Here is a 27,976-nt window from a genome sequence, read left to right on the forward strand (position 1 = left end):
GTACCAGCCCAGACCAGTGGTGCACTACCTAAAAAGCCCATAGATTTAGGAGTAAAATGGCAGAGGGAGTCACTAAGCAGCTAAGAGCAGGCAGGCTGCTGCCTCAGGGCTCAGAGGCAGGAGCATCAGCACTCTTGAGACCGCATGGCTTTGTGGGGGTAAAGTCGGGACACCAGCGCAGGTTCATACAGGCCTGTCCCCATTACAGTACCCACTCCTCCAGAAGAGACCCGGTAACAGAACACGAGGCATAAGAACTGTCACAAAAAGCAGCTACACACACATCAGATTGGCGGGGAAACCATTTATTGAGCAAAGCCACGCTGAGATGCTGCAGGTGGATCAGGGAGGCCCGGGTAAGGCCGCAGGAGCATCCGTCGACAGCCTCATCCTCCCAGCGCTCAATCCAGCTGCGAGAGGACGAGAAAGACGTGAGGCATAAGCAAAAAAAAAAAAAGAAAAAACACATTCCCCTGTCCACCCAGCCCCAGCGCTCACCTTGATGAAGCCGATGTCCTTGGCGTACTGTCGGAAGCACTGCCGGCACATGTTCAGCCCGTACTTACGGATCAGGCCGTGGCGGTTGGAGCACACGCGGCTGTGAGGAGAAAACAGAGAGGGGGGGGAAGCGGTCAGGGCGCGTAATGGCGGCGGAGAGGGGGGGTATAAAGGGATGAAGGGGGGCGGATAGATGAGCCTGAAGCCCCCAACCCCCCATGGAAGCGCTCTAACCAGGACCGCGAGCCCTGCCCGAACTTCCTGGGGTGGCTCCAGTAGAGCTGCTGGTGCCCCATGCTGCCCGCCGCGCCGCCGCCTGACCGAGAGGAAGATGGCGGCGGGCGCCTGCCTTAATCAACCCCGCGCCGCCTCCCGGCGTGCACCTCTCCCCTCCCCTCCCCTCAGCTCCCGCCCTCACGAAATGGCGGCGGCCGTGACGTCAGCGGCAGGAGGAGTGGAGTAGCGCTGGCGCGGGGCAGCGGTGGCCGGGCGCGGTGGCGCACGCCTGTAGTCCCAGCTGCTTGGGAGGCTGAGCCCGTCGAATCGCTTGAGCCCAGGAGTTCTGGGCTGCAGTGCGCTATGCCGAGCGGGCGTCCGCGCTAAGGCCGGCATCAATATGGTGAGCCCCGGGGAGCCGGGGCACACCAGGTTGCCTAAGGAGGGGTGAACCGGCCCAGGTCGGAAACGGAGCAGGTCAAAACTCCCGTGCCGGTCAGTAGCGGGATCGCGCCTGTGAATAGCCACTGCAGCGTAGCCTGGGCAACACAGAGAGACGCGGGCTCCTTTTGCTGCCTCCCCCTAGCACTATTTTGCCCCAGGAGCCCCCAAAAAGCTGCCGGGAGCCCCCCGAGCCGCGGTGCCCACACCGCCTCCTGCTGGCGGGGCGCGGATGTGGCAGCGCCGCCGCCCGCTCCGCAGCGCCTCCTGCGGGTGCCGGGTTGTGGAAATCTGAGGGAAAAAAATTCTTCATCGCGAGTCTCCTGTTGTTTAGGGAGCCGGAGCCGCCACCAGAGTGAAGGTGGCAGGCGGTTGAGTGATTTTTGTGGGCACACGAGTCCCTCCGCACACCCCCAGACCCTAGTTTGGGGGAGGAAGCCCGGAGGTAGTTATCTGTCCCTTCGCTTTGTCACTGGGTGATGTCTCTGCTGTCACTGCAGGGCAGAAATCTATGGGGCATGGCACCCACACCCATGTCCTCAGCTCCTTAATGTCCCCTCGCACCTAATGTCCCCATCTGCCCTTACACCCAGCATGTCCTCAGTTCCCTCCATGTCCCCTCACACCATGCCCCCAGCTCCCTCTGTGTCCCCTCACACTTGCCATGTCCCCAGCCCCATCAAAGTCCCCTCACACCCGCTATGAACCCACCTCATACTTGTCCCCTCACACCTGCCATGTCCCCTGTTCCATCCGTGTCCCTTCACACACACTATGAACCCAGCTCCCCCACATCCCCTGACATCCCCAGTTCCCACCATGTCCCCTGCACCACCCAAGTCCCCTCACACCCTCCATGCCCCCAGCTCACCCGTGTCCTCTCACACCGCCCAGCTCCCCCATGTGCCCTCACACCTGCCATGTTTAGTCCCCTGTATCCCTTCACACCTGCTATGTCCCCTGCTCTATCCACGTCCCATCACACTCACCATGCCCCCAGCTCACCCCTGTCCCCTCACACCCGTTTGCTCCATGTCCCCTCAATGTCCCCTCACACCTACCATGTCCCCAGCTCCCCCCACACCCCCTCACACCCACCATGTCCTCTGTTCCCATCTCCCCTCACATGTCCCAGGTCCCCAGTTCCCTCCATGTCCCCTCACACCCCCTGTGTCCCTGCCCCTCTGCATCCCCTCACACCTGCCATGTCCTCAGTTCCCCATCTCCCCTTACACCCACCACATCCCCTGCTCCATCCACGTCCCACCACAGTCACTGTGAACCCAGCTCCCCCATGTCCCCTCACACCCCTCAGTTCTCTCCATGTCCCCTCACACTCACCATGCCCCCAGCTCCCCCCTACCTCTTCATACCCCTCAGCTCCCTGTGTCCCCTCACACCCACCACGTCCCCAGCTCCGTCCAAGTCCCCTCACACCCTCTATGCACCCAGCTCCCCCATGTCCCCTCACACCCCCTGTCCCCTCAACTCCTCCACACCTCCTCATACCTGCCATATTCTCAGTCCCGTCTCCCCTCACACCCACCTCATCCCCTGCTCCATCCATGACCCCTCACACCCCCAATTCCTCCCATGTCCCCTCACACCCTCCATACCCCCAGCTCCCCCATATCCCCTCACACCCTCAATTCCCCCCATATCCCCTCACACCCCCAATTCCCCCCATATCCCCTCACACCCCCACATCCCCTCACACCCCCAACTCACCCCACATCCCCTCACCCCCCTCCATCTCCCCCCTCTCCCCCCTGCCTCTCCGGCCGCCACCCGCAGGCGGCGCCCGCTCCCGCCGCCTCCATCACCTCCCTCCCTCCCTCCCCCGTCCCTCCTCGTCCCTCCCTTTCCTCCCTTTTCCCTTCCCGCCCTCGAGCCCTTTCCGCCCGCCGTGCCGGGGCTGGGCAGCGATGCGGCTGCAGTGCGATGTGGAGGTGCTCAGCCGCCTCCTGCCCTCCTGCGGGCTGCGGGGCCGGGGCCGTGCCACCAGGGCGCTGCTGTCGCTGGGTCGCCCGCCCGGCGGGGCTGGGGGCGGCTCCGTTTACCTCATGGTGTGCACGGCCAGGGACCGGGCCGGCGCTCGCTACAAGGTGCGGGGCTCGGGGACGGCTCCCCTCGGTCCCTTTCCCTTCCCTCGATCCCCTCGCCCTTCAGATTTTCTAATTTTCGTCCTCCCCCCTGCAGGTGCAGGAGAACGTCGAGCGGTGCTTCACCCGCTTCGTGGAGGAGGGCAAAGCCACCCTGCGGCTCCGGGAGCCTGCTGTGGATATCTGCCTCAGCAAGGTGGGTGCGGGACGGGCACGGACCCTGCTGGGGAAAAAGGGGCAGCACCGGGTCCCCAGCCCCGAGAAGCTGTGCCCTGAGCCTCCTTCCTTCTGCCCCTGTGGGAGAAATGCCCCCTCTCCCTGTCAGGTCTCGTCCCTTTACTCTGAGAGAAGCCTTTCACCTGCCTCATCCCACTTCTTGGGCTGTAGGTCCTATGAAGCAGGGCATTGCCAAACTCTTTCTGATTAAAAACTGATTAAAACTGATTAAAAAACGTGCTCATGTTGGGGGCACACAGTGTGCCCGCTGCTGTCCCCAAGCTGGGACACATTCGGCAGGTCACCGCCAGGCCTCAGTGCCAAGCTGAAACCAGAACTCAGGGATGTGTCCAGGGCCAGTTCAAGGGGCACCTGGAAGATGTAAACATGTTTTTATTGATGCTGAACCCACCCTCCAAAAACACCACGTTAGCATTTAGTATCTGTGCTGTTATTTTTTTTATGTGGCTGTTCCTCTAATCTTTGGTACCCTCATAGAAAAGGAAAGCGGGACAGATCTTCAAAACCTTGGAGTTAGGCTGTGTAAATAAAAGCAAAACGTATTGATTTATTACTTGGAAAATCATTCTTTCTGTTTCAGCTGTGGTCTTTTGACCTGAAGGAGATCAGTCAATAACTTCATGGTGTTGTACTGAGCAGCAATAATCATCACTGGTTAAGCTTCTTTCTCCCAAGTAGAATATTTTCTCAGAGAGGCTGAGGTGAGAGGCATGGGGTCTGTCCAAACTGCAGCTCCAGCAGGCACGGCCCCCAATCTTACCAGAGTTGAGCAGAGCTCAGGGCAGGCTGCAGGGTCTGCCTGAGAAGCCAGGTAAATGAGTCCACACTTGGGACTGTGGCTTCCTGGAAAGAAAAAGCACTTGTTTTACTGCGATTGTGACCAACGAGTGAATATAAGTCTGAGTATAGTTGTGGTAGCCTGAGATTTTTCAGCAAGAGGCATGGTGGTACAATGATCTGGAAATACTTTGTGTGGGAGTGAAGGCCATGGTGGTACAGAAAGCAGCCTCAGTCTGATAAGGAGAGTGGTTCACATTGCAGGGTCAAATATAAGCAGTACTTACCTAAATTCAATAATATTAAGTTTTCTTTGTCGAAAGCAAATGTGTGCAGCAAAAAAAGTCATGCACGTTGCATTAGATCTAAAACATTCTTGTTTTACATCCTCTGAGCATTTCTACTGCAGTGTGAAAAGTCGGAAAGTTTCTCAGAACGAAGGTACAACAGCAGGCCTGGTGGAAGATCTACTAGTGGTATAAAACCAGCAAGGAGAAGTCCAGTGTCTTAGTGCTGCAAGACCTAATTTAGAGCATTTATAGGGCCTGTAAGAAAACTGCATGCCAGTGCAGGGAATAATTTCACTAAGAACTAAATCTGTTGTTTTCTTTATGATAATGATGTTGTTTGGCTGAAAAGAATGTCTCCACAGAATCTAATGAAGCAGGAGTTGGAATTTTGACCTTGTACAAAGCTGATCACAGTTGCTCCAAGGAAGTTAGATCCTTGCTTCTCGTGTTGTACACAAGGCTCACCTTCATACTGTCAAGCTCCAGGAAAAAATACACTAAATTCTTCCAAAGCCAGTGATTCTGTATGTCCCTCCTTAAATGCGCTGAATCTGGAAACCCAGTTTAAGATGATTGGTTATTTTTCTGTTTCTATTCTTTTCTATTTCTGTTAGTCATTTATAATTTTATTACAGAAAGGCTTCTGAACTCTCACGACAGACAAAAGCTTTGTAGAACAAGAAATTTCCAGGTACGACTGTGCTGACTGCATACAACTACAGCGTAACCCGCACTCTTTGTGCTCTGCCAGGTGCTGTGATTTGCTGTGTTCAGCCCCAGCAAAAACTAAGTTGAGAAACATCAGTCTGGAGCATTTAACCCGGGAGCAAAAGCACTAAAGTCACTGTGCTTTGTTGGTTTGTTTGTTTGTTTATTTTTCCCTTCAGCAGGCCTGTGCCTGCTGCTCTGCATGCAAGGTCTGAAATCTGTGTAATCTCAGATTGCCTCGTCATCTTTCGTTTAACTCTGGACCTTTAAGGCAGAGCAAATTAATTTAGTTTTCCAACGTCTTTTCTGTGGTCAAGAGTTCAGACTTGTGGCAGAAAATTGCTTCCTGAGCGCTTCCAGCTAATTCTTCGCTTTTTTTCCACGTTTGTCTTAGAATTTTTCTCAACATATTCTTACAGGTTTACAGATACATTGCTTTTATGTAGGTATTAGAGTGGAAATGCATTTTAAGGATCCGGAACACAAAGTACTCTTATTTTCAAGTCACATTAATGGTGTAAACTTATCCTAGACATCCTAGAGAATTTGGCTACAAAAATCAGGTATCTGTCGTGTCTCACACTTCAAGAGCAAAGAGTTACTGCCTGCAACTTCATTCTAAGATGTAATTATAATTTAACTTGGGTCTCTAAGAAGAAGTCCTCCAGACCCAGACTTTTGAATGTATTTAGCTACTTGGAAATGTGACAAATGCCCCTGTAATTAGGGGGAGTCACACAGCTAAATGTTTTAGATTGGCTAAAGAGATAACGGGTGTGGGCAGTCCTGGATAACAAAGGCTTTTGCTGTGCAATTTCCCCATCTCTGGAGGATTTCACACCGGGAGTTAAGAGAACAGATGTGCATGGGATAATTAAGAAGACCAATAATTAGGTTAGCAATGCAGTCAAATGCGTTTGACCTTTTTTGCCTTTATTTGTATCACGTGAACATCCAGAAGTCTCTGGGATCATCATTCTGTTGTGCTGCACGGGAGACTTCAGGTGCACAAGTGGGGTCTCAAGGCACGAGCAGGTTGCAGCTGGGATGTTTCTAAGACATTTTCCAAGAACAAACTCACACGTTTGTTCTTTCCTGCAGTGAATGAGATGAATCGGGGCTGTACACGTGCATCATTTTTTAACTTTAGAATTTCCTGGGTAGCTTATTTGCAAAAAGGGCTGCGAATAATTATCCTCTCGTTTGATGCTGGCACAGCCAAGCAGTGCTGCCTGTGGCCAGAAGCACTCACTTAACCTGCCGTGAAGCTTTCCACCTTGCTTTACATCAAATTCAACCTCAGCTTCCACCCTTAGCAGCTTTCAGAAGTAAATGCTTCAGCCTTTAGGTCTCTGCTTTGCCTCTTTGTGTTTTCATTGACTGCCCTTTTGTCATGTTGCAGGTTAGGAACATCCCGGCGCGTCGGGCTCTTTTTCTGTACGTTGCATTCAGCTGTGAGGCCTGTGCTTTGTTCCTTTTCTGAGTAACACCACGGTTTGTTCGATCTGGATTGTTCAGGGAGGTCGTAACTGCTCGTTCAGACTGCCTGCCGTTTGTTCTTAAACCCTGCAAACAGCACATGAACCAAACAAGCCTGAATTGTTTCCCTTCCCAGTTCTACTCCCTGCTGAGTTAGTGTCTCCTGATACGTGCACAAAATAGTTCAGAAAGTTGTGGCACAGATAAGTGCAAGAATAATAAACTTGTGATTCCACGCTTGTGTTTTTCTGCAGGCAAATGCCAGCAATTTAAAGAATTTCCTTTCAGCCGTGAGACTGGCTCACCAAGGGACCAACATCAGCGCTCTCCCGCTCTCAGCTCTGGTACCAGCGAAGACTTCAGAAGTGGAGAAGCCTAAAACAAAAATGATCATAACTTCCAAAAGGGACTACCCGCTCACCAAGAACTTCCCTTATTCCCTCGAGCATCTCCAGGCCTCGTACTGCAAACTCGCTCGGATCGACACGCGCGTGCTCTGCTTGAAGAAGCTCCGAAAACTCGACCTGAGCCATAACCACATTAAGCAGCTGCCGGCCACCATCGGTGACCTGGTCTTCCTTCAGGAGCTCAACCTGCACGACAATCACCTGGAGACCTTCAGCAGTGCCCTGTGCACCTCCACCCTTCAGAAGTCTCTCCAGTGCTTGGACCTCAGCCAAAACAAAATTAAAGCACTGCCCATTCAGTTCTGCCAGCTGCGAGAACTTGTTAATTTGAAGCTGGATGACAACGAGCTGATTAGGTTGCCATTCAAGATCGGCCAGTTAGATCATCTGCGCTTTCTGTCGGCAGCTCGAAACAAACTTCCTTTCTTGCCCAGTGATTTTAGGAAACTCTGTCTTGAGAGCCTGGATCTCTTTGGGAACCCTTTTGAGCAGCCTAACCCTCTTGTTCCCAACATACAGCTGAAAATACCATTGACTTTATTAGAGTGTGCCGCGAGAGCTACCGTAAATTACAGGTAAGAGCAGCACGGTGGGCACGCAGTTCGCCTACTCTGTCTCAAAGCTGTCAAGCCTAAATTTCCCTGATTTGTTTTTTCCTGTTAGTGGCAGCTGCTCTTCACGAAGTTGGAGCTGCTTTGAATCCCACTTGCAGTTTAATCCCGTTATTATACAGGGTAACGCAGGTCCCTGTAGCAAAGCGGTGACTGGGAAGCATTTGGGGAAAGCTGTAGATGAAATGTTTTTTATCCACAAAGTGGGGGCACCGTAAGGGAATATTCTTGCCCAACCACGGGGAAGGAGAATCAGCCCTGTAGGCCTGGACCAGCTCTTTAGAGTTAGGAGCTTACAGCACAGTGGGTTTTGTGCCACAGATCATGTTTTGTGTTGGGCTCTGGCTTGGAAAGTGCTCTCAAACAGTTACCCTTCACCTTGTGCTGACACCGAAGTGCATTGGAGCCCTGTGGGAGGTCCGTGAGCCCTTGTGAGATCAGTGCTGGCAAGAGCTGCCCTCCACACACACCATGGAGCTACAGAGGTGGATCAGACTGCTTCAAACAGCACCCAGCACGAGCCGAGAGGTGTTAGCAAGGTGCTGCAGGACGGCTGGGCCCCATTAGGCAGAGAAGCCCAGTTCAGGGGTAGCTTTAAAACCATTTAACACCAGGTCAACGTCACCCTCGTCAGGCTGCTGCTGGTGACAGGGTTTGCTCCTCTCCGCTCGCCCACGTGCCTCTGCCTGTGATTTTTCCGGTGCCATCTGGTGCTGCTCCCACCTCGTTTTTCTGGGTGGAAAAAGGAGCAAGAAGATGGAAGAGAGTCACGGGTACGGGAAGGGGGTGAGAGACAGCCGGGAAGGCCTCGTAATTGCGTTCCTTGCCAATTCCTGCCTTGGGGACGGGGAGTGCCCCACAGTCCCGGGTTAATTGCTCACAGGTCAGTGCTAAAGGTGTCCACAGGCATGCAGGGCACGCCCTGGAAATGAGCTGAGCAACCGAGCGCTCAGGTGCAAATCGCAGGCACTCCTGACCTTGGAGATGTTAACAGGGTGCAAACTCCACGCTTCCTTACATAAACTGCCGGGGTTCTGCAATTTCTGCTTTCTGCTCCGGGAGTCTGGGTAAGATGAGGGGCTCCCCTCACCCACACACACACAAATGCCCCAGACCTTGTCTGCCATTAACACAGAGCAAGAAATGGGAGCGATGATAAGCTGTAAAAACCTTGTGAAGGGAGGAAAACGGAGAGAAGGCACAAAAGCAAACGCTTGGAAATCAATCCTCACGGTGGCATTCTCAGCAAGCACCAGAGCTGGGATTGTGAGCGCCCTGATCAGAGCAAAGGAAGTCCTGAAATTGAGACGGTGACAAAAACAGAACCACAGGAGCCTCAGCTATGTGAGTGATGGCAGGGAGAAGGCACGGGGGGTGTGTAGGTGTAGCCTGGCTGTGAGTCACTCCTGTGCTGCGGGTCTCCAGTGACAGCAGGGCACGGTGCTGTCCGCAGCTGGCAGGTAACAAAGCACTGCGGGGAAATTCCTCGTGCTCTACCCCAAACACTGCCGCTCGGCTGCGGATTTAAGCAGCAGCAGTTCTTGTTCTCGTCATCGAATGTCAGTGATGCGATGGAGGAAAAGAGCAGCAGCACACTCACCCGTTTCCTCCCGAATCCTCTTTTTAATTCTCTCTCTGTCCAGTTCCCTGGCACTGCCACGCAGGCTGCTGTGACCTCTGGGAATTCCCTGCTCTTCTTGGAGCATTTTCCGGAGGTCAGATCCGTGGTACTCAGGGACGTGGTTGCACATTTTAGATCTGGGAAGGGTGTTTCTGTTGGAGGTGGCTGATGGATCGTGCACTGAACTCGCGCTCGCTCCTCTCGCCCCACAGACTCCCTTACGGTTGCCACCTCCTCCCCTCTCACCTCTGCGAAGACCTGGAGGTGGCCAAGACGTGCCAGTGCGGCGGCGCCTGCCTGAGCAGCTTCATCCAGATCACGGTGACCATGAACCTGCACCACGTCGCTCACACCGTGGTCCTGGTGGACAACATGGGAGGCACCGAAGCGCCCATCGTCTGCTACTTCTGCTCTCTGGACTGCTACTCCGAGTTCCTGGACGACACCTACCTGCAGGGCAGCTGCGACTACTGACGGGGCAGGGGCTCACCCGGGGGGCTCCGTCCCGTGCCGGGGCGCTCGCTGCTCACCTCCCACCCGGTTCCGAGCTCGCCTCCCGCCCGCTTGGGTGCCGCAGGGGTCAGCCTGGCGGGGAGGGAGCAGCTGCGGCTGCACCCCGGGATTTCTGTGCTGGGAATAAAAAGGTGCTGAGCATCAACCCTCAGGGTGGCCGTGTGCTTGTGCTGGAGCCAGGGCTCCCTGGAGGAACTTTGGGGTGTCCAGGACCAGGGTATCCCGGGTCCAGGGTGACCGGGACCAGGGGTGACCGGGATGGGGGTGTCCCGGGTCCGGGGTGTCCAGGACCAGGGTGTCCGGGACCAGGGGTGGCTGGGATGGGGGTGACCTGGACCGGGGTGTCTCAGGTCTGGGATGTCCGAGATTGGGGTGACCGGGATGGGGGTGTCCCAGGACTGGGATGTCCAGGACCAGGGTGTCTGGTACCGGGGTGACTGGGATGGGGGTGTCCAGGACCGGGGGTGTCTTAGGTCCGGGGTGTCCTGGGACTGGGGGTGTCCAGGACCAGAGGTGTCCCGGGTCCAGGGTGACTGGGATGGGGGTGACCGGGACCGCAGGTGTCCCGGGTTTGGGGTGTCCAGGTCCGGGATGTCCAGGACCAGGGTGTCCGGGACCAGGGGTGTCCCGGGTCCGGGGTGACCGGGGTGGGGGTGTCCAGGACCGGAGGTGTCCCGAGTCTGGGATGTCCAGGACCGGGGTGACCGGGACGGGGCTGTCCAGTACCGGGGACTGCCCCGTGGCTGCTCCTCACCCCCCCCCAACCCCAACCCCAACCCCAACCCCAACCCCAACCCCAAGCTCCCCACGGGGCTCCGGGCACCGCGTCCCCCTCTCCCCGCGCGCTCTGTGCCCTCCGCTCCCGGTGCCGCTCCCGGTGCCTCCCCCCGGCGGAAGCGGCTCAGCAAATGGCGCCGGCGGCGGCCAATGAGGAGGCTCCGGCGGCGGGCCCGGCCGGGCGCCCTATGGCGGGCGGCGACGTGGGCGCGGGGGGCGGCGGCGGCGGCGCGCGCGGCCGGCGGGAGCAGCGGCGGCGGCGGCGGCGGCGGCCGCCGGCGGCGGGAGGCGTTGGAGGATGAGGCTGCGGATCTACAAGCGCAAGGTGCTGCTGCTGGCGCTGGCGCTGGCGGCCTGCGCGCTGGTGCTGTGGAGCGGAGGGCGGCGGAGGCAGCAGCGGGGCGGCACCGGGGAACCGCCGCGGGCGAGCGAGCAGCCGCCGCCGCCGCCTCCCCCGCCGCCGCCTCGCCGCCCCGCCGCCAACGCCTCGGCCTCGGCCGCTCCCCAGCTCGTCCCGGTGCTGGCCGAGAACGGGACGCGGAGCTACCGCTCGCTCGTTTACCGGCTGAACTTCGACCAGCCGCTGAGCAACGCGGGGCGCTTCCCCGTGCGGGCTCCCGGTGGTGCCGGTGCCGGTGTCGGTGCCGCCGACGTGGTGCTGGTGGTGCAGGTGCACGATCGCGCCGAGCACCTGCGGCTGCTGCTGGAGTCGCTGCGGAGGGCGGCGGGCGTGGAGAACGTGCTGCTGGTGCTGAGCCACGACCTGTGGGCCGAGGAGCTGAACCGGCTGGCGGCCGGCGTGGACTTCTGCCCGGTGCTGCAGGTCTTCTTCCCCTTCAGCATCCAGCTCTACCCCCGCGAGTTCCCCGGCCACGACCCCCGCGACTGCCCCCGCGACGTGGGCAAGGCGGCGGCCCTGCGGCTGGGCTGCATCAACGCCGAGTACCCCGACTCCTTCGGGCACTACCGCGAGGCCCGCTTCTCGCAGACCAAGCACCACTGGTGGTGGAAGCTGCACTTCGTCTGGGAGCGGGTGCGGGCGCTGCGCGAGCACGCCGGGCCCGTGGTCTTCCTGGAGGAGGACCACTACCTGGCGCCCGACTTCTACCACGTCCTCAAGAAGCTGTGGGCGCTGCGCGAGAGGGAGTGCCCCGAGTGCCAGATCGTCTCGCTGGGCACCTACAGCCCCGTGCGCGGCAGCTTCGCCGGGCGCGCCGACAAGGTGGAGATGAAGACGTGGAAGTCCACCGAGCACAACATGGGCATGGCCTTCGGCAGAGACACCTACCAGAAGCTCATCGAGTGCACGGACGCCTTCTGCACCTACGACGACTACAACTGGGACTGGACCCTGCAGCACTTGACTGTCTCCTGTCTTCCAAAGTTCTGGAAAGTGCTGGTCCCCGAAATCCCCAGGATTTTCCACACGGGGGACTGTGGCATGCACCACAAGAAATCCTGCAGACCGTCCACCCAGAGTGCCAAAATCGACTCTCTCTTGAACAGCAACCGACAGTACCTGTTCCCCGAAGCCATGAGTATCAGTAAAAGGTACTCCATGGCACCCCTGTCCCCCCACGTGAAAAACGGAGGCTGGGGGGACATCCGGGACCACGAACTCTGTAAGAGTTACCGCAGACTTCAGTGAGGATCGCGCTCGCAGCCTTTTTTCTTTCTGAGTTGCTCCATACTGTCTTTTACAGGCACACACATGTATAAAAGCATTTATGGGTTGGTTTCTGCTTTAATATGAATAAACGTTCTTGTCAAAGGCGTCCCACGATGGTCATCTTTCATGTCCGGCCACCAGCCTTTGGAGACGGGCGGCGTGCTGCCGCTGGGCCGCTCGGAGCAGCCTCGACACCCGTGCGCAGGAGGCGGCCGTCGCCGTCTTACCGGGAGGAGGAGGAGAAAACTCGTATTTAAGTGCATCTCTCCGGGTGCTCACAGCGTGTGGTTTTCGTTCCTTTTCCCTCCGACGTGCCCTCGGTGCAGCGTGGAAGGGGCAGCGCGTGGTGAGGAGCGAGCGGACTGAGCCTCCCCGCGGCCCTCGGTACCTGCGTCCCGGTTGGTTTGCGATGTGTTGATGAATATATGAAGGAAAAACAAGGAAAAAAAATCATTGTTTTTACTACAATGTAGATAAATATATACGATTTTTTTAGTTCTGCCAAAATAAAATTCAGTTGTTTTGTAATACCTGAGAAGTTCTTGATTATCCCAAACTGATCACGTCACCTTGCGTTGCTAGAAAGCCAGGACTGGGGCGGGTGGGTGCAGGAGGGTGGGCGTCTGTAGTCTGGAGAGCTGAACAGATGCCATCAGCCATTCCAGGAGGGTGCATTTAACTTTATTAAATTTTTAATGATGCTTACTAATTGAGTTAGACGAGAGAAACAAGCGTGTGATACCCGCACACTCTTGTTTGGAACAAAAAAAAAGGTGCGCTCCCAGATTAGCGAGCCAGGTAAGGTGACCGGTGACAATTCTGCTGCGTGCTGGAAACGCACCAAAGTGGGGCTGGCAGCCACGGGCAACAGAGATCAGCGCCGTTCCTCAACACCGAGCACTTATTAGCCTGCTCTAAGTGTAACGGTACAGCTGCTCTGATGGCACCTCACTGTAAGGCACAACTGGCAGCAGCAGCAGCACAGAAGGAGCTTTTTGTGGAACAGGAGGGTGTCAGCAAAAGCAACCGTTCAGCTGAGGTGACAGAGAAACAGGTAGATTTTATGCTGAGAGATTTGGAGGGAGGAAGAAAAAACAAAAAACTTCCTTTTTTAATTAGCTAACAGGGGTTGGCGTCCTTATGACTCCAGCAATCACAGTTACTGATTGAATGGAAGGACTTGCAGCAAGGCTTCCCTTTTACCAGCATTTGTCACCTACTTTATGGGTTGTGAATGTATCAGTTAAATGTTCGTTTGGGAGAGCGCCAGGGTTTGTGAAATACTTTAAATAGCATGCAGATGTTTATGTTGAATGTGCCATGATAAAACATTTTTTGATGATTTTTTTTTTTTTTTCAGCGGTAATTTTACTGCCAAGATTTTGTACGAGCTTTGGTAACTGCCACATTTTCAGAGTTTCACAAAGTCAGGGCTGATGCCGAAAAGAGCCGTGCCAGTTGTGTCAGCCCCTTGGTACCTCCCACGAGGAGTTGCACAACTGGGTGACAGAATTGATCTGGGTTAAACTTAACCCAGCGAAACACCCACCCTCGCTCAGCCGGAGCCGTGCTGCGCTGGCACAAATGCTTTTGGCTTCCACTGAACTCGTAGAAGTATCGCATACGCTGCATACCCCCGTCCCTGCCAGCACTTGCCTGTAACAGAGCAATGTAGGAGAGATTCCAGAGCAGCTGTGAAACAAGTCAAAAAAATTTATTCCAAGGTACATTTTTGTCTCGTACAACTCAAAACAAAAAACCAGAAGTTATGTCAGAAGGAGTGAGAAAGGGAACCGAAAGTTTATTATAGATCTGTTCTTTTTGGTTATCGCACTTCAGAGACACGAACTAGTAAACAGTGCGCTGAAGCTGACAGAGAGCTGAAAAGTGAATCTAATCTGGATGAAATTAATCCATTTTACAAATTGTAAATACGTAGTAGCAGATGCAACAAGACAGGGTGTTTCTATTGTACAATCGAATTTGTTCGCTGACAGACTGGGGTATGTTTGGATGCTGCATAACTGAAGTAATATACCAGGGTGGAATACATAGTATAAATGATGATTATTTCTAGGAGACTAATTAGAACTTCTCCGTGTAATTAGAAATTTCATTTGATTGCTAAAAATCAGTGGCAGTCTAATCCTCCGATTATCACAAAATGAAGGGTTTGGAAAAAAAAATGATGAACACCGCTCATTTCTAGGTGGACTAAATACAGCAGTTCCTGTGGGAGCCGTTAGAAGGAGGATATGTACAAATAACCTGCGTAATTTAGTAAGAGATTAAGAAAGTTAAATAAGTAATGAGGATGCATTGTCTTCCAGGAGCTTAAGATTCACCTTCAGCTGCATCATTCTTGTCAGTAAAACTATTTCAGCTCATACATATAATTAAAGAGAACTCAGACCTACTAACTTGAAAAATTATTAACAGCTCAAGTATTCTAAGTTGAGGTGTAAGCAGAACGGTTTCAGTAGGAGCCTGCTTTCTGCTTTCAGCCCTGGAGCCCTCAAGCAGCGCATGGAAGTCCCAGTAAGCAACAAACAACAGGAGGAAATCCTGGAACAATCACACTAGTCCAGTTCATACAGCAAAGCATTCTGAAACGTGATGGCGCAGCGCGTGGTGTGATCCCTGGTGATCTGCACGCTCCCGTCCTGCGTGCTCACCTCTCGGAGGAGCGGGGAGGCCGCTCTGCTGCCCGAGCTGCACGGCGCCCCGCGGGCTGGCTCTGCGTCCGCAGCTGCTTCCTCCCCTTCCATTTTCGCCTGCCCTCCCAGCAGAAGGCCCCCCTGTTTGTCAGATGCTGAGGACGCAGCCGTTTCGCCGACTGCGAGAGCAGAGTCTAAATCTGGTTCGTTGCTCCCAGATTTGCCAGGAACTGCTGAACCGGTGTCAGAGGGTTCATGCTGCAAACAATGGTGTGAACTACAGTCTGCTTTTCCTATTGTTTCAGCTGGTACAGAAGATGTAGAAGTTGTGTTGGCTTCTGCAGCACGTTCTTCCACTGTGCCAGCTGCAGGACAGTTTGTCTCTGTCTTGGTTTGGAAGGGGTCTTCGTTCGTCTTTTCAGCGGGATCTCCTTCTGAGCTGTTTGCTGTTTGTTCCTTTTCACCACGTTCACTACGGGCTGCTTCCTGCGGCTGTTGAGGAAATAAATTGTTTTAAATTCAAAACCAACCATGCACACAAAACTGCTGTAACAACAGGCCGGGACACTTGTTCCTCCAACGCCTGCCACCACAAAGCAGCCGGTACGGTGCCGAGGGTTTCCTGATCCTGTAAATGCGCGTGGGAACGAGTGGCAGGGAGCCTGCTCGCCTCCCAGAGGTTTCCTCTGCAGTAGGAAATGCTGCGGGGCAGCTGCCACTGTCCCAGCATGTATCGCAAAGAACCGGGGGCAGGGGTGAAAAAGGCCACTCACCACACCCAGGCCCTTGTTTTCTGGAACTCAGGGGATAAAAATCGGTCAAAGGCTCTAAACCTTCACTGCAAGAAGCGTGTGTTAACCTTACAGGTAAGGAAATTGCTGTCCTGTTGTATGAGACAGCAGTATCTGGTGCGCGAGCTGTCCCTCTCAGTCGGGCTAAGTGAGTTAATCGAGGAATTGTTCCTGTTTGCCTCAGGAGAGCACGAATTGTGAGACCTGCTGCTGCCTAGGTAGCAGTTACCCAATTCCACTGCTGGAGCAGTCGCTAGCTAACAAAACGTGGCAGGTAGGCCGCACAGCCCCAGCAGGAGCAGCTGAATTCAGGGATTCGCAGCCCTGCGTTGCTCTCCCTTCCCCAGCCCCTCCTGACCCCAAAGCCACTGCAGGAACGTACCAGGAAGCCCTCAGCGCTGCGTGGTTCTCCCACAGGGAAGCGGGAATCATTTGAGCTATCTCACTTTCCCCTCCTTAGGTACCAAAATATCCTCCTTAGCCCTCCAACAATCCCAATTTTGAATTTTTATGCAGTCCACACTAACTCCAAAAGTCAAGTCCGCCAAGTACTGCTGGAGACAGCATTTTCTAATACTGGTGCAAATTTTCCAAACGATTTTTGGCAAGTTCTTTAAGCTTCACCTTTCAGTTTCCTACCTCGGGGAGGTCACTTCAATCCTGGGACAGACCTCAGAAACAGACCCCCCTGTATCCTTTACACACAGAGGTGACTGAGGAAGAAGGGCAGCCTGAGTGATGCCTTAAACATTACAAGCTGTGATTTTGAGACCAGAGTTTAAGAAGAATAGTCGCGTGTTTAACTATCTACACAACAGGAAACCACCAAGTATTCAAACACTTGGACTGCACAGAGATAATGAGACCCCATTCTTCACAGACAAAATCCTCAAGGTTTTCTCTATCTTTGTGATAAGGCAGAGACGGTGAAACACTGGCAACAACTGAGCACCCTCTGTCCATCTTCATGAGCCCCTTCTGTCTCCTGCTGTGCAAGCAGCTTCTTGGCCTCTCCTTCCTGCCCCTGCCCATGGCAGGGGGGTGGAATTAGAGGATCTTTAAGGTCCCTTCCAACCCAAACCTTTCTGCTCTATGATTCCATGACTCCAGGCCCCTGCAGGTACGCTCAGCTCTAGTCACCAGGCTCTACCCTAAAGGTGTCTGTGCAAAAGGTGGCGTGCTTTAACCATGGGCTCCGGTACCTGGACCCAAATTTTTGTATGCATGAAGGACATGGGGTATTCACTCATTTAGTTCCATTTTAAGAAAATTCTGGTTCTGTTCTAACGATATGTGCCATGATTTGTTTGCAGTGCGTTGTCATCAGCTCTGACCTGGGAGAACTTACTGTCCCTTTGCATGAGGGACACTATAACTAACCACTTGGTCATTTTTTTCTTTCAATACCAGTGAGAGATTTAGTGTGTGGATGCCACTGTATACTTCTGCCAGGAGAAAGCACTGTTTTCAAAGATTTTGTCATGGCTTTCTGTCTTTCCAATGAAATACTGGACATTTTGATCCCTCGGTCACATTAAATGGCAGAAGCATGAACCCGTTTCTACAAGCTGGCGTTTATACTTACAGATACACCGTACTCTCTGGTTTTCCCTGCTATATCAAGACAAAACAGGAACAAAGCTGCTCCAGTCAGATCTGGTATTATCTGGCTGAAGGACACACATCCATCAGTGATGCATACGACTGCCAGCGATCCTTACCTTCAGCCTGATTTGACTTCTGTCCTCTGAAACTTCAAGCACTTCAATTAATGGTTGACTTCCCAGTTCTGCCTCTGTGCAAACAGAAGGGCATAGAACAGTGTCTAGGAACCCATTGATGTTTTCTTCGCTGACAAACAATCTCTCCTAAAGAAAAGAAAGAAGAGGTTATGTTCTTGTTGTACTACACTTGAGTGCCACTGGAGCAAGAAACCCTCTCAGAGCAACGCGAGGACCCCGATTCACGAAGCGGTTTTCACAGCACGCTCACTTCTAGATAGACCCAACGTTGGACACTGAGAAGTGATGAGGTGAAACGAATTTGGACAGCAGTGCTTAGCTCCTTTTGATTACAAGTACGGATCCTCGTTATACACAGAGATAAAAAACTTTTATTTTCTCTCTTTGATACATGATTAATATATAGATCTAGGTTCCCTTTGAGGAACGATTTGCACCAGCACTGTTCTGCTGTCCTCACCCACCTTAACACCAGGAAGGCCTCAAGCATTTATGGATTTGTTTCAGTGCCTTCCTTTAGGAAAATGTAAACACTTCAGACGTTCCTCAGGCTTCAAGATCAGACCTTCTAAAGCAAAAGCTATGAAACATGCATGACAATATCTGTTTCACATTCATCTGAGAAGGTTTCTCAGATCTCCACTTAGGCAAGAGTAAACACCGGTAGGAGAAAGCAGAGAGGCAGCACAATTACAGACAGTCTGGGGCACGGTTTGAGGCCCTTAATGTGCCGTACAGAAGCAGGGCGAGACATGTCGCTACAGGTTTTAAGATTTAAATCAGTTACGGGTAATTAATGGTCCTAAAATATATCCTGGAGGAGCGTTTCATAAGAATGACAGCGCTCGCCCTGTCCTTATATTCTCCTGAAAACATCTGCTCTAGGCTGTGGGTACGGACGGACTTCAGCACAGTAAAAATCCTCTGACTTGGGACTATTCTTATGCTCTGAGAATTACCTTTCCCATTTAACAATTGTTTCATTGGAAACAGTAGGAAAAAAGTTGCAAGCCATCTATTTTAAGTCGTATCTTTAAATTTCTCCTTCCAGTTCTACCCTCTTGTCAACCCAACTCAGGTTTAATTCAATTACCGCTGCCATCTTGCAGGCTGAGAAGCAAAAAGGCAATTCTGCACATTTTTGGCCCCCTACGGATGCAGCCTTATGCACAGTCAGATGCTGCACAGTTCCTGCGGTACAAAACCTAACTGTCATCTTTAGAAAAAAAATCTGCATGGGAAAAATAAAACAGCTTCCTTTTTTTTCCCACTATTTAAATTAGAAATCACAGTATGGGAAGTCCTAACGTATCTAGTGCTGGTTTTCAAAAGAAAATAAAATACATTTTCTATCCAGAAAGATTCAGTCCAGGCAAACATCCAGCAGTGGGTGCAGGCAGCCTGTGAGCAGGCTGAACTATGGCCCTGTTCCCTGACAGAAAACCCTCCTGTCACCGAGATGCATCTCACGTTGTTATGTATGGAGCCTGAAGTATTTATTCCCTCCAGTTCCTTCCTTCCTCGCCTGCCAGAGCGGGACCCTGCTGGCGCGTTAGGGTCACAGCAGCACTCTGCAGGGTTCAGAAGGTGGCAGGGTAAAGGATCGAGGCGTGCAGCACCACGGCTGCGATCCTCTGCTTCTCCCCAGCCTGCTGTGACTGTGCACAAGTCTGTTTGCCTTTGTTTTTCTGTATAAAATGGGGAAAACGTGTTTGTTTGGTTTGTGTGTTTTTTTTTTTTCTCCCTCTGAACCTGTATTTGTTTTGTCTAGCGAGAGCATCAGCCTTTTATAAAAGGATTCTTCCTGCGCATTTGTGCTCCTAACAGCGGCGGTACCGATCCTGCTGATGTCTGTAAGCCAGGCAGCAACAAAACCAAATCCCAGGTGCAGGAATGCAGAGAGGAGAAGCTTTAAATGACAACAGTTCTGCTATGTCTGAACACACCAAACCACGTCCTCAGGTCGCGTTGCCTGAGCTGACTTCCACCGGCCGGTCCCTCGCGGGAGCTGTGGAGCCACTGCCCAGTACAGCCCAGTACAGCCCAGTACAGCACAGGGGGCTGAAACAGCATCACGGGGGCACTGGGGAAAGGGCAGGAGATGCGAGCAGACCCAAAAGGACCCCTCTGAGTGGCCGTGAGGGTCGGGAAGCTGCAGCTGGAGCCGCCTCTGCTTCAGGGGCCAGGAGTGCCAACAGCAGAGAGAGCACCAGGCACAGCGTCGCCCCTGGGCCACAAGACCTACCATTTATTTCTTCTGATTCAAAGCAAAATAGCAGTGTTTCCTGTGAAGAAAACCAGTTGACACCACAGAACGGAAGGCCTGCTGATTGTTACTCTAGACAAGGACAGCAGGGAGCTGCCTGAGCTGATGCCCGCACCCCTTTAACGACCACGAGCCCGTTCCTGCAGGTTCAGTCCCAGCTCGGCGATGTATTCCCCGAGCCACATGCTCACATTTCAAGGAAGCATTTAAAATTTTGCCACCAGTGGCCTGTCATCAATCAAAGCACCGTGTGCTGGACACGCAAGCAGTGCCGTTTGTTACCAATGACTGTCGTTAGCATGTTCAGACAACCAGCAACTCGAACTCCAACTTTGCATTCACACCGAGCATACGCCGAGGCATTTATTAGCACTGCAGATGTTATCGAAGCACAGAGTTTGGCAAAAAGTGATTCGGGGATTTATTTAAAGCCTGTTTGCTCTGGCTTGCAGGAGCAGCAGAGGACAGGCCTCCGCAGCTGATTTCAGTGACCCTGTGAAATAATGATTTGGTTTCAGTTTGCTCTGTGATATTTATGACAGGCCGGTAGCAACTTCGAATCACACATGGCTTTCCCCAAACACAGTCTTCTGTCGTGTGCAACAGCTCAAAAGATGCTTTCATGAGCTTAATCAATAGGTTAATAGCCCTTCCTGACACAACTGTTCTGTGTAAGGACATCGTTCCCATAACGTGCCTACCAATTAAAGGCTAGAAATTAGAAATTCAGAAATTAGATTGTTTTATAGCAGAAGAAAACTATGATTTTTAAGTTAGAGAGGTTACATTGGAAAAAAAAATCGAATAAGCCTGTTCTGTTCTCCTTTTCCAACCTCCTCTGGCCTCCCAAAAAACTTGCCAAGAGTCCTGAAACACTGAGCGCACAATTAAATGAACCAAAAATAAACTTCTGTCAGATTAGGCAGAACAGTCTCGGTTTCTAGCATCACCTTCTAAGAAGTGACCCCTAACCGAAGGATATTAACTCCTCACGGGCGTTCAGAAACTGAAAACTGTAGCACGGATTGAAGAACTGAAAGGAAGCACGGAACAGCTCAGAATGGCTTGGAAACGAGGGCAAAAGCAGAGCGAGCAGGAGCACACCTGATCTCGCAGCCAGCTGGGGTCCAGCACCTCTGCCAGGATCTCCAAGTGCCCTTCAGGGCAGCATCTGCGCTGTTCTCCAGTACAGATTTCTTCCTGAAGGTCAGGGGCTTAAAATGGAGAGGTATCTTACACTTCCCAGCACAACTCCATAGGCTGCATGCTCGGTTGCCTCTGGAACCAAGACGGTTCCTCCACAAGAGCCTCAACCCCGGGACCACCGGGCTCGAGGAGGGCCCCAGCACGGGTCCAGGGGGGCACCCACGGGGGCACCCCCAGCCCACGCTGCCAGCAGCGAGCTCTGGAGGCCGCCCCTCACCTTTTCTCCCACGTCTAATGAGCTAACAAGAGGGATTAGTTAGAAAGAGTTCAGACTTGGGTCCCTCGGTTACAAAGACAGCTACAAAAAAATCCTCTTCTGGTGTTTTTTTCTTGCACAGGGTCCCAGCAGGTGTTTGCCGTGGAGGAGCTGCCCCACAGCATTGCTGCTGTCGAAGCAGGAGACCCGAGTCCAGGGGTCAGACACGTGGCACTGGGCGTGCAGCTCGCTTACCTGGGGTTACAGCACTTCTACAGTACTTACCAGCTCCTTTCAAAAGGGAAAAGGGTATCTGTGTTCAGTAATCCCCACAAACAGCACTGCTCGTGCTTATAGCTCAAACCATGAGCTAATTGGGAATGTTTCGGATAACGTTTCTCATTCCGTACCCATTAAAAATAAATAAATCTCAGTCAGAAGGAACAAGGCTCCCCCCTGTTCTCTGGAGCCCTGCCGGGGTTTGCTTCCTCAGCAGTCACCTCACCACGACTTCAATCTTAATATTCTCCATCACGTTATGTGGGATTTTATTACAAGAGGTTCGTTGGTTTGGGTTCACGTGAAAACGGGCACACGTGACTCTTTTGGGGTCATGCGCAATTAATTATCTACCAAACATGTTCCACGTGCCAAGAACGGAGACTCCAAGCCTCAGAAGCTGCGATGCACCCACCAGAAACTGGCTTTTATTCCTGTTCAGGATGAAGCGTTTAGCCCCAGGAGACCAAACACAAGATGATGCTTCTCGAAGGCACAATTTCAGCTATTTCCCAACTCCAGCTCCGCCGTAAACCAGGACGTTCTGGGACACGCTGTTCTCAGAAACCTTGCCTGGCAGGCTCACAGGTTTTATTAATGGTTATTTAATTCTCAGCCATTCTTTTTCACAACATATTCCTCAGGCTCTGTTTCTTAAAATGAAGGGGAATTCTCTGATGCAGGAGTTTCCTTGGCCTGAGCTCCCAGGATTTAAAGAAGCGGAAGCAAAAGGTGTGGAAAAAGTGCAAAGAAAAAGTCCAAAGTTATGAAATTTCTACCTTTATAGGATTTCTGCTCACCGTGAAGAGCATGAAGAGACAGCACGGCCTGGCCAAGGGGCAAAACTACTCAGAAAGAAAAAGCAGCAAAGGCTGCAAGCGCTGACTACAAAGTTACGGCGCGGAGTCGGCAGAGCGCCGTGCGTTGTACGGGGAAGTGGTAAAAGCCAGAGGACATTAACAGCTACCAAACGAAGGCAGGCTGGCAATGACACACTTAAGGTCTGGGGGGTGGAGGGCTGCTGCACTGTAAAGATTAGCTGAAAATAAGCACTTGCTTTAGCTGGGGTGAGGATCCAGGCTGCTCAGCATCTATGGAAACTGCGCTCTAAATATATCGTCTTTCAGCACAGGGATTCAAACGCATCTGACTTCACAAAAGGAAAGCCAGTCCTTGAAATTGCGTTTCAAGAACGTTGTCCTAAGCACAAGCCCGACTCGTTCTCCTACCATTATCTGTATCAGTCCAATTTCTGAGGAGAAAAGAGGGCAGCGCGATAACAGGACCCTGATGATCGCACAAGGCAGGGCCGTGCAATTAGCGGCCCCGTTATCACTCACGTTGATCTGGCAGAGGCACACAGGCAATAAAAGCAAGCAACAGAGGCTGCACAACATCAGAGTCCAGGGACAGGGCTCCAAGGAGACGCATCCTGCTCATGCAGAGAACAATTATCCTATCCTGGTCATTTGGCACGTTAACAGGAGACACGGGGCAGCCACACGGGGTTTGCAGCAGCCCCTGTGGCAGGTTTCTGCCACAACCAGCAAGGAGCCCGCTCCTTGCAGCCTGGAAAACAGAAATTCTTGGTCTCCAATACGAAGCAGCTTCCCAGGAGACAGCAGAACAGGCATTTCCTACCCATAAAAATCGCTGGTCTCTTCAGGAGCTATCCTCTGGCCACGCTGCTGCGGGGAAGCGACTACAAAGAGGCAGGCAGAAGCACAACTGGGAGGTAAAGGACAAAATTCCTGCTCACCTAGGCCACCAAAAGCTGCCTAAAGCGATTAAACAGGGCGCTGCTGCTGGGCATGTACCAGAAATACTCTCTTCTGTGACTGATGCAACTCCTCGCGGATCTCAATGCAGAGAACGTAGCTCTGATTTATAGGAATAGGTTCAAAGGAAGAAACACCAGCGATCACGGCAGACAAATTGGAGAAATCAACGTAAGTAGAAGAGAAACGACCACAAGCAAATTGTTAATGGACAGAAGACGGCAAATAATAGCAGCTCTAATTAAATATTAATTTTTCTCACTTCACGCTGACTGGATGCGGCTATCTGTGCTGGCACAGGCACTTCTGGGAAACAGCACGGTTAAAAAAAAAAAAAAAGCAAACAGAACAAATGACTTCAGATTATTTCAACTGCTTCCATTTGCAGGCTTGTATCCAAAAGGACTGCACCCCAGAAGCAATCAATCTTTTTTACTCTGCTGCATGAATGAATGGCTGGGAGGCCTATGACTAATTCCAAGTCTCCTCCTCCTACTCCATCCAAAACATTTGGCAATATATAATAAATTCAGGCCACTGAAAGATTATTTTTTTTTTTGTCACAAAGAGGTAATATTGCCTAAAATCCCATTACTGGCTAGCCTTATAACACCTTTCAATAGCACGATGTTCCCCCAGTCATAATAATGAATACACACACCAAGCAGTGTAACAATTAGACTGAGATCAAAGCGTGCAAACATGCCAATCAACCACGGCACTACAGACACACTTCAAGCAGAATCTCCTGTTCCCAAACTGAGTTTTCAGCAATAACTTCACAGTGGCATAAAGCTGCTTTTTCACTAAAATAAGTAGATCTTTGCTACAACCATTTAAAATGACAACTGCTAACAAAAGAGAGTATCACAGCAGCGTGTCCAAGCCTCTGTAAGCTCACCGCCTTCCTGGTTCTGCCAAACTCCCTGAAAAACTAAGCAGGCTGTGAGATGCTCCGGTGGCAGACTGCATTTAGGCCTGTTTGCCATAAAACAATGAGCAAGCAGACTGACGTGCACCATGGCACACGATGAAAGAGATGGAAATCCAGACAACGTGAAAAAGCAGGTAAAATGCCTGTAGTGCCCATCCCTCCCTTCTACACCTATACAGGGCCAGCAGTCTGCAGGACGGCTTGCCTGATGCAATTTGACATTGTGTCAGCACCCAGCACCTGGTCACAACGATTAACGTGAGTGCCAAATGTTTTGTGGTCCCACCTGCACAGACTTGCAAGCTCCTGCCTTGGTAAAAGTCAAGGCCACGCACTGCAAACAGTTCCGTGTGGGTGGCTCTCGATAAATCCATCATCTTTGATACGCACCCGAACCGACGAGCTCCTTCAGAGGAGCTCACAGAAAAGGTGTGCAGCCTGCTAAATGGGAAATAAATTATGAAGATTCAGCTGTAGGTATGCTAGCTGGACAATTACATCTCCTCCAGAATCATGCAGTATTTTCTAATTGTAGGGACAGAGCAATTAAGACACCCCAAGCCATCATCCCACTGGATATACTTTGTCTGCTAGTTTTGTGGAGTTGTGAACCAAGCTGCACAGGGTTTTGTTGTTCTAAAACAAAGATCAACTGACAATCACTGGGCCAAAAAGTTGCATAAGAATTACGCAGCCTTAATCCCTGTGCATGATACATTCTTTGAAGCACTCAGCTTCCAGAATAACGCAGCTCTCCACAAAACTTGTGTCAGTGCTTCTTCACAGCAGGAGTGCCACAACGTGAGCATCTTTTTGGGGAGATTGCCAGCTCTTTTAGCACTGTCAGCCAGATGCAGCAGACACGGCACACTCCCCCCATCACACGGAGCATCCTCTGCCTAACAACCCATAAAACAATAAGACACCTAAACCAGAATCATATTGGGATTTGTAAGGAGAGGGGATGAGGAACTAGGCCAGCAAAATGGCAATCAGCAGCTGCCTGTTCACAGCTGCTGGTTGCAGCATCGCCCTGGTTGAACCAGCAGGTGTTCCTGCTGTGTAAATAGAAATTCTGCCCTGAAAGGCAAATAGGTATACGCACACACCTGCATTTCAAGAAATAGTATGCATGTACCTCTGATGTGTTATAAACACCTCCTCTCTTCATGCACACAGGTGGGCATGAACCAGATGGTCGCTTACACGGCCTTAAAGACTAAAGCTAAGGACACAGCACAGGCTGTTTTTACTCATTATCAGTGTTTCCCTTGGAAAAAAAAAAAAAACACCAGCTCAGGAGGCAAAAGCCATTTCAAGCTCCAAGGACACAGTTATCAGCTCCGGGACGTGACCGCTGCTAACCGTGTCGTTGCACTGACGCCTGGTCACAGCTCTCGGAGGGCAGATAACCTAACAGCTCCCGGAGATAGCATTTATAAACAGCTCCAAAAGCAGGAGCTGCACGCTGCAGAGCGAGGCTGTGACGTGGCTGGGACCAGGCTGAGCAACCTGCCCGGAGGGCTGTTACCTGCAGAGCGGAGGCGTCGAGGCCGAAGCTGAACTTCTCCCAGTGCCCGTCGCTCCCGGGGGCTTTGGCCAGCCCGATGGCAGCGTTGTGGGGGCTCACGCTCACGCTGGTCTCGGGGGCTGCCAGCCTGTTTGCTGGGGGAAACCTCAGGAAGAGGGAGTAGGAGGTGGTGGCACTGGAGAAGCGGAGGCTGTAGTGGTTGGTGCCCACATCCCCCTGCAAGCTGTGGGGCTGGATGCAGGGCACGGGCAGCAGCAGGGTGAGGGAGGCCTCGTCCTGGCGGCAGCGGAAGGGAGGGCACAGGGCAAGGGGAAGGCTGGGGGCCATGGCAGCCGGGTTGGCCTCAGCCTCAGCCTCCAGCGGGGCTGGGCACGGGGGGGAGCCCTCAGGGAGGCCGCTGTGCTCGGGGGAAGCAGCCCCGGAGCGGGGGGGATCTTTGGGGGGAGTGTGGGGGTCCCCGGTGCTGCTCCACGTGCTGTAGGAGGAAGGAGGAGGGGAAGAAGGAGGAGAAAGAGGAGGAGAAGGAGGAGGAGGAGAAGGAGGAGGGGAGGAAGGAGGAGGAGCAGCCCCGCTGCCTCCCCCCTCATCCACCGGCTCCCCGCCGGGGCCGGGCTCCTCCAGCCGCCCCCCGTCGTCCCCCTGCGGCTGCTGGGGAGCGGGAGGGGGGTCGTGCAGGACGGGCAGGGTGACGAGCAGCCTCCTCTCGGCCTTGTGGAAGGCGGCCCGGCCTCGGCTCTCGTCCACGGCGTAGGGCAGGCGGAGGCGGAGGCGGTAGGCGGGTCGCCGAGAGTCGAGGCGCAGCTCCCGGGGCAGGACCTGGAGCACGGCCCCGGCGGCGGAGCGGAGCAGAGGCAGCTCCACCGTCACCACCAGCTCCCGGGGCACCGGGCTGGGCACGGAGTCCCGGCAGCAGCGGTAGTCCTGCAGCTCCACGTAGGAGCGCTGCAGGAGGCTCCAGCGAGGCGTGGTGGGGCCGGGGGGGGGATCAGGAGGAGCGGGGACGGGGACAGAGGGGATGGGGGGCGCAGCAGGGGCAGGGGGGACGGGGAAAGGTGGCAAAGGGCTGGCGGAGGCGGAGGGGGGCGGCGTGGGGCCGCCGGGCAGCGGGGTGCGGATGACGGGAGCCTGCGGGACGCCCTTGTAGGCGGCCCCGCGGAGGACGGCGGCGTTGGTGCGGTCGAGGCGCAGGGCGAAGCGGCGCTCCACCGCCTCCATGGCCGTGTCGCTGAGCAGGCGGCGAAAGCGGGAGCTGCGGGCGGCCAGGCTGAGGGCTGAGGGATGGAAAACCACGTCGTACACCAGGCAGCGGCGGTGGCCGCCCCGCATCAGCTCCTCGCGGCCCGGCGCCAGGCTGTAAGGCAGAGCCCAGCGGTGGCCGCCGGGCTCCCGGCGAGCCTGCGGGCGGTCGATGTGCGGGTTGCTGCAGATGTTGAGGTAGCAGCGGCGGGAGCCGGCCTGGCTGGTGCGCAGCACGTAGCCGGGGGTCGGGTGGATGAAGCGCACTTCCACGCCGCGCTCCCGCTCCAGCGCCGTCACCTCCTCCTCGTACAGCCGCCGCTGCTCGGGGTCGGCCAGCTCGGCCGCGTACTCGGCGAACAGCTCGCGGAAACGGGGGTCGCGGAAGGCTTCCCGCAGCCGCTCCGCTTCCTCGGCGCTGAGCTCCAGCTCCTCCGGGCGCCCCGCGGCCGCCATCGCCTCGGGGTCCGGCTCGGGTCGCCGTGGAGACGCCAAACAAGATGGCGGCCCCCGCCCGTTGCTATGGTGATGGCAAACAAGATGGCGGCAGGGCCCCGCGGCGGGTCGCTGTGAGGGCGCCAAGGTGGTTGGTGGCTCCGTGCATTCCCTTCGTGGTTTTCCTCAGTGCCCCGGCCGCCCGGGGTGGAAAAGGTGGCAGCTCTCCGTTGTAAGGCAAACCGTGTGGATATATGTAATATATATGTAGATATTGATAAGATATATAGAGATGTAAGCACTGCCTGGCCCTCAGTTCTCCGCCTTTCTGATTGCTCCTGCGGTGGGATTTCCAAAAAGCACCCACCAGCCTCCCCAGAAATGTCAAAGGACCATGTCCTTGTTCCCCTTACACCCCTCCTCACCATAGCTGCCTATGTTATTCACTAATTATATTGCCCACAGTAATCAGTGCCTCAACTTTTCCGTAGACCTTTCCTGTCCAAAGAAAAATCCCAGCCTGTATTTCCTGTATTTGCTGCAAATAACTAGCTATCAGTTAAGAACAGCACGGCAAAA

General features: G+C 53.4%; 4 protein-coding genes across 4 annotated transcripts; 2 read left to right on the forward strand and 2 right to left on the reverse strand.

Annotated features, from left to right (window-relative positions):
* Positions 1–284: 284 nt before the first annotated feature.
* On the reverse strand, positions 285–892 carry RPS29 (ribosomal protein S29). Its single transcript, XM_082762199.1, has 3 exons — positions 733–892; positions 499–598; positions 285–410 (listed from the first exon to the last, which is right to left on the reverse strand). Exons 1-3 carry the CDS (start codon positions 792–794, stop codon positions 402–404), a joined length of 171 nt encoding a protein of 56 aa, XP_082618325.1. The 5' UTR covers positions 795–892; the 3' UTR covers positions 285–401.
* Positions 893–3,051: 2,159 nt separating this feature from the next.
* Positions 3,052–10,039, forward strand: LRR1 (leucine rich repeat protein 1). Its single transcript, XM_082762477.1, has 4 exons — positions 3,052–3,260; positions 3,355–3,453; positions 7,003–7,730; positions 9,600–10,039. Exons 1-4 carry the CDS (start codon positions 3,081–3,083, stop codon positions 9,859–9,861), a joined length of 1,269 nt encoding a protein of 422 aa, XP_082618603.1. The 5' UTR covers positions 3,052–3,080; the 3' UTR covers positions 9,862–10,039.
* Positions 10,040–10,915: 876 nt separating this feature from the next.
* On the forward strand, positions 10,916–12,868 carry MGAT2 (alpha-1,6-mannosyl-glycoprotein 2-beta-N-acetylglucosaminyltransferase). The gene has a single exon (XM_082762710.1). The coding sequence runs from the start codon at positions 10,976–10,978 to the stop codon at positions 12,323–12,325; it is 1,350 nt and encodes a 449-aa protein (XP_082618836.1). The 5' UTR covers positions 10,916–10,975; the 3' UTR covers positions 12,326–12,868.
* Positions 12,869–14,052: 1,184 nt separating this feature from the next.
* Positions 14,053–27,975, reverse strand: DNAAF2 (dynein axonemal assembly factor 2). The gene is made up of 3 exons (XM_082762513.1): positions 25,727–27,975; positions 17,516–17,662; positions 14,053–15,495 (listed from the first exon to the last, which is right to left on the reverse strand). The coding sequence occupies exons 1-3, from the start codon at positions 27,416–27,418 to the stop codon at positions 14,926–14,928; spliced, it is 2,409 nt and encodes an 802-aa protein (XP_082618639.1). The 5' UTR covers positions 27,419–27,975; the 3' UTR covers positions 14,053–14,925.
* Position 27,976: the final 1 nt, after the last annotated feature.

The sequence above is a fragment of the Aythya marila genome (genome assembly GCF_965140915.1).
Source record: "Aythya marila genome assembly, chromosome: 5".
Classification (NCBI taxonomy): domain Eukaryota; kingdom Metazoa; phylum Chordata; class Aves; order Anseriformes; family Anatidae; genus Aythya; species Aythya marila.

Coding starts and splice junctions, on each gene's coding strand:
- RPS29 (XM_082762199.1), bottom strand. CDS start 794: ATGGGGCACCAGCAGCTCTACTGGAGCCACCCCAGGAAGTTCGGGCAG. Junction 599..732: donor GGGCAGGGCTCGCGGTCCTG/GTTAGAGCGCTT, acceptor TTCTCCTCACAG/CCGCGTGTGCTCCAACCGCC.
- LRR1 (XM_082762477.1), top strand. CDS start 3,081: ATGCGGCTGCAGTGCGATGTGGAGGTGCTCAGCCGCCTCCTGCCCTCC. Junction 3,261..3,354: donor GGGCCGGCGCTCGCTACAAG/GTGCGGGGCTCG, acceptor TCCCCCCTGCAG/GTGCAGGAGAACGTCGAGCG. Junction 3,454..7,002: donor TGGATATCTGCCTCAGCAAG/GTGGGTGCGGGA, acceptor GTTTTTCTGCAG/GCAAATGCCAGCAATTTAAA.
- MGAT2 (XM_082762710.1), top strand. CDS start 10,976: ATGAGGCTGCGGATCTACAAGCGCAAGGTGCTGCTGCTGGCGCTGGCG.
- DNAAF2 (XM_082762513.1), bottom strand. CDS start 27,418: ATGGCGGCCGCGGGGCGCCCGGAGGAGCTGGAGCTCAGCGCCGAGGAA. Junction 17,663..25,726: donor TCGACGCCTCCGCTCTGCAG/GTAACAGCCCTC, acceptor TCTTTTCTTTAG/GAGAGATTGTTTGTCAGCGA. Junction 15,496..17,515: donor GAAGTCAAATCAGGCTGAAG/GTAAGGATCGCT, acceptor TTTCCTCAACAG/CCGCAGGAAGCAGCCCGTAG.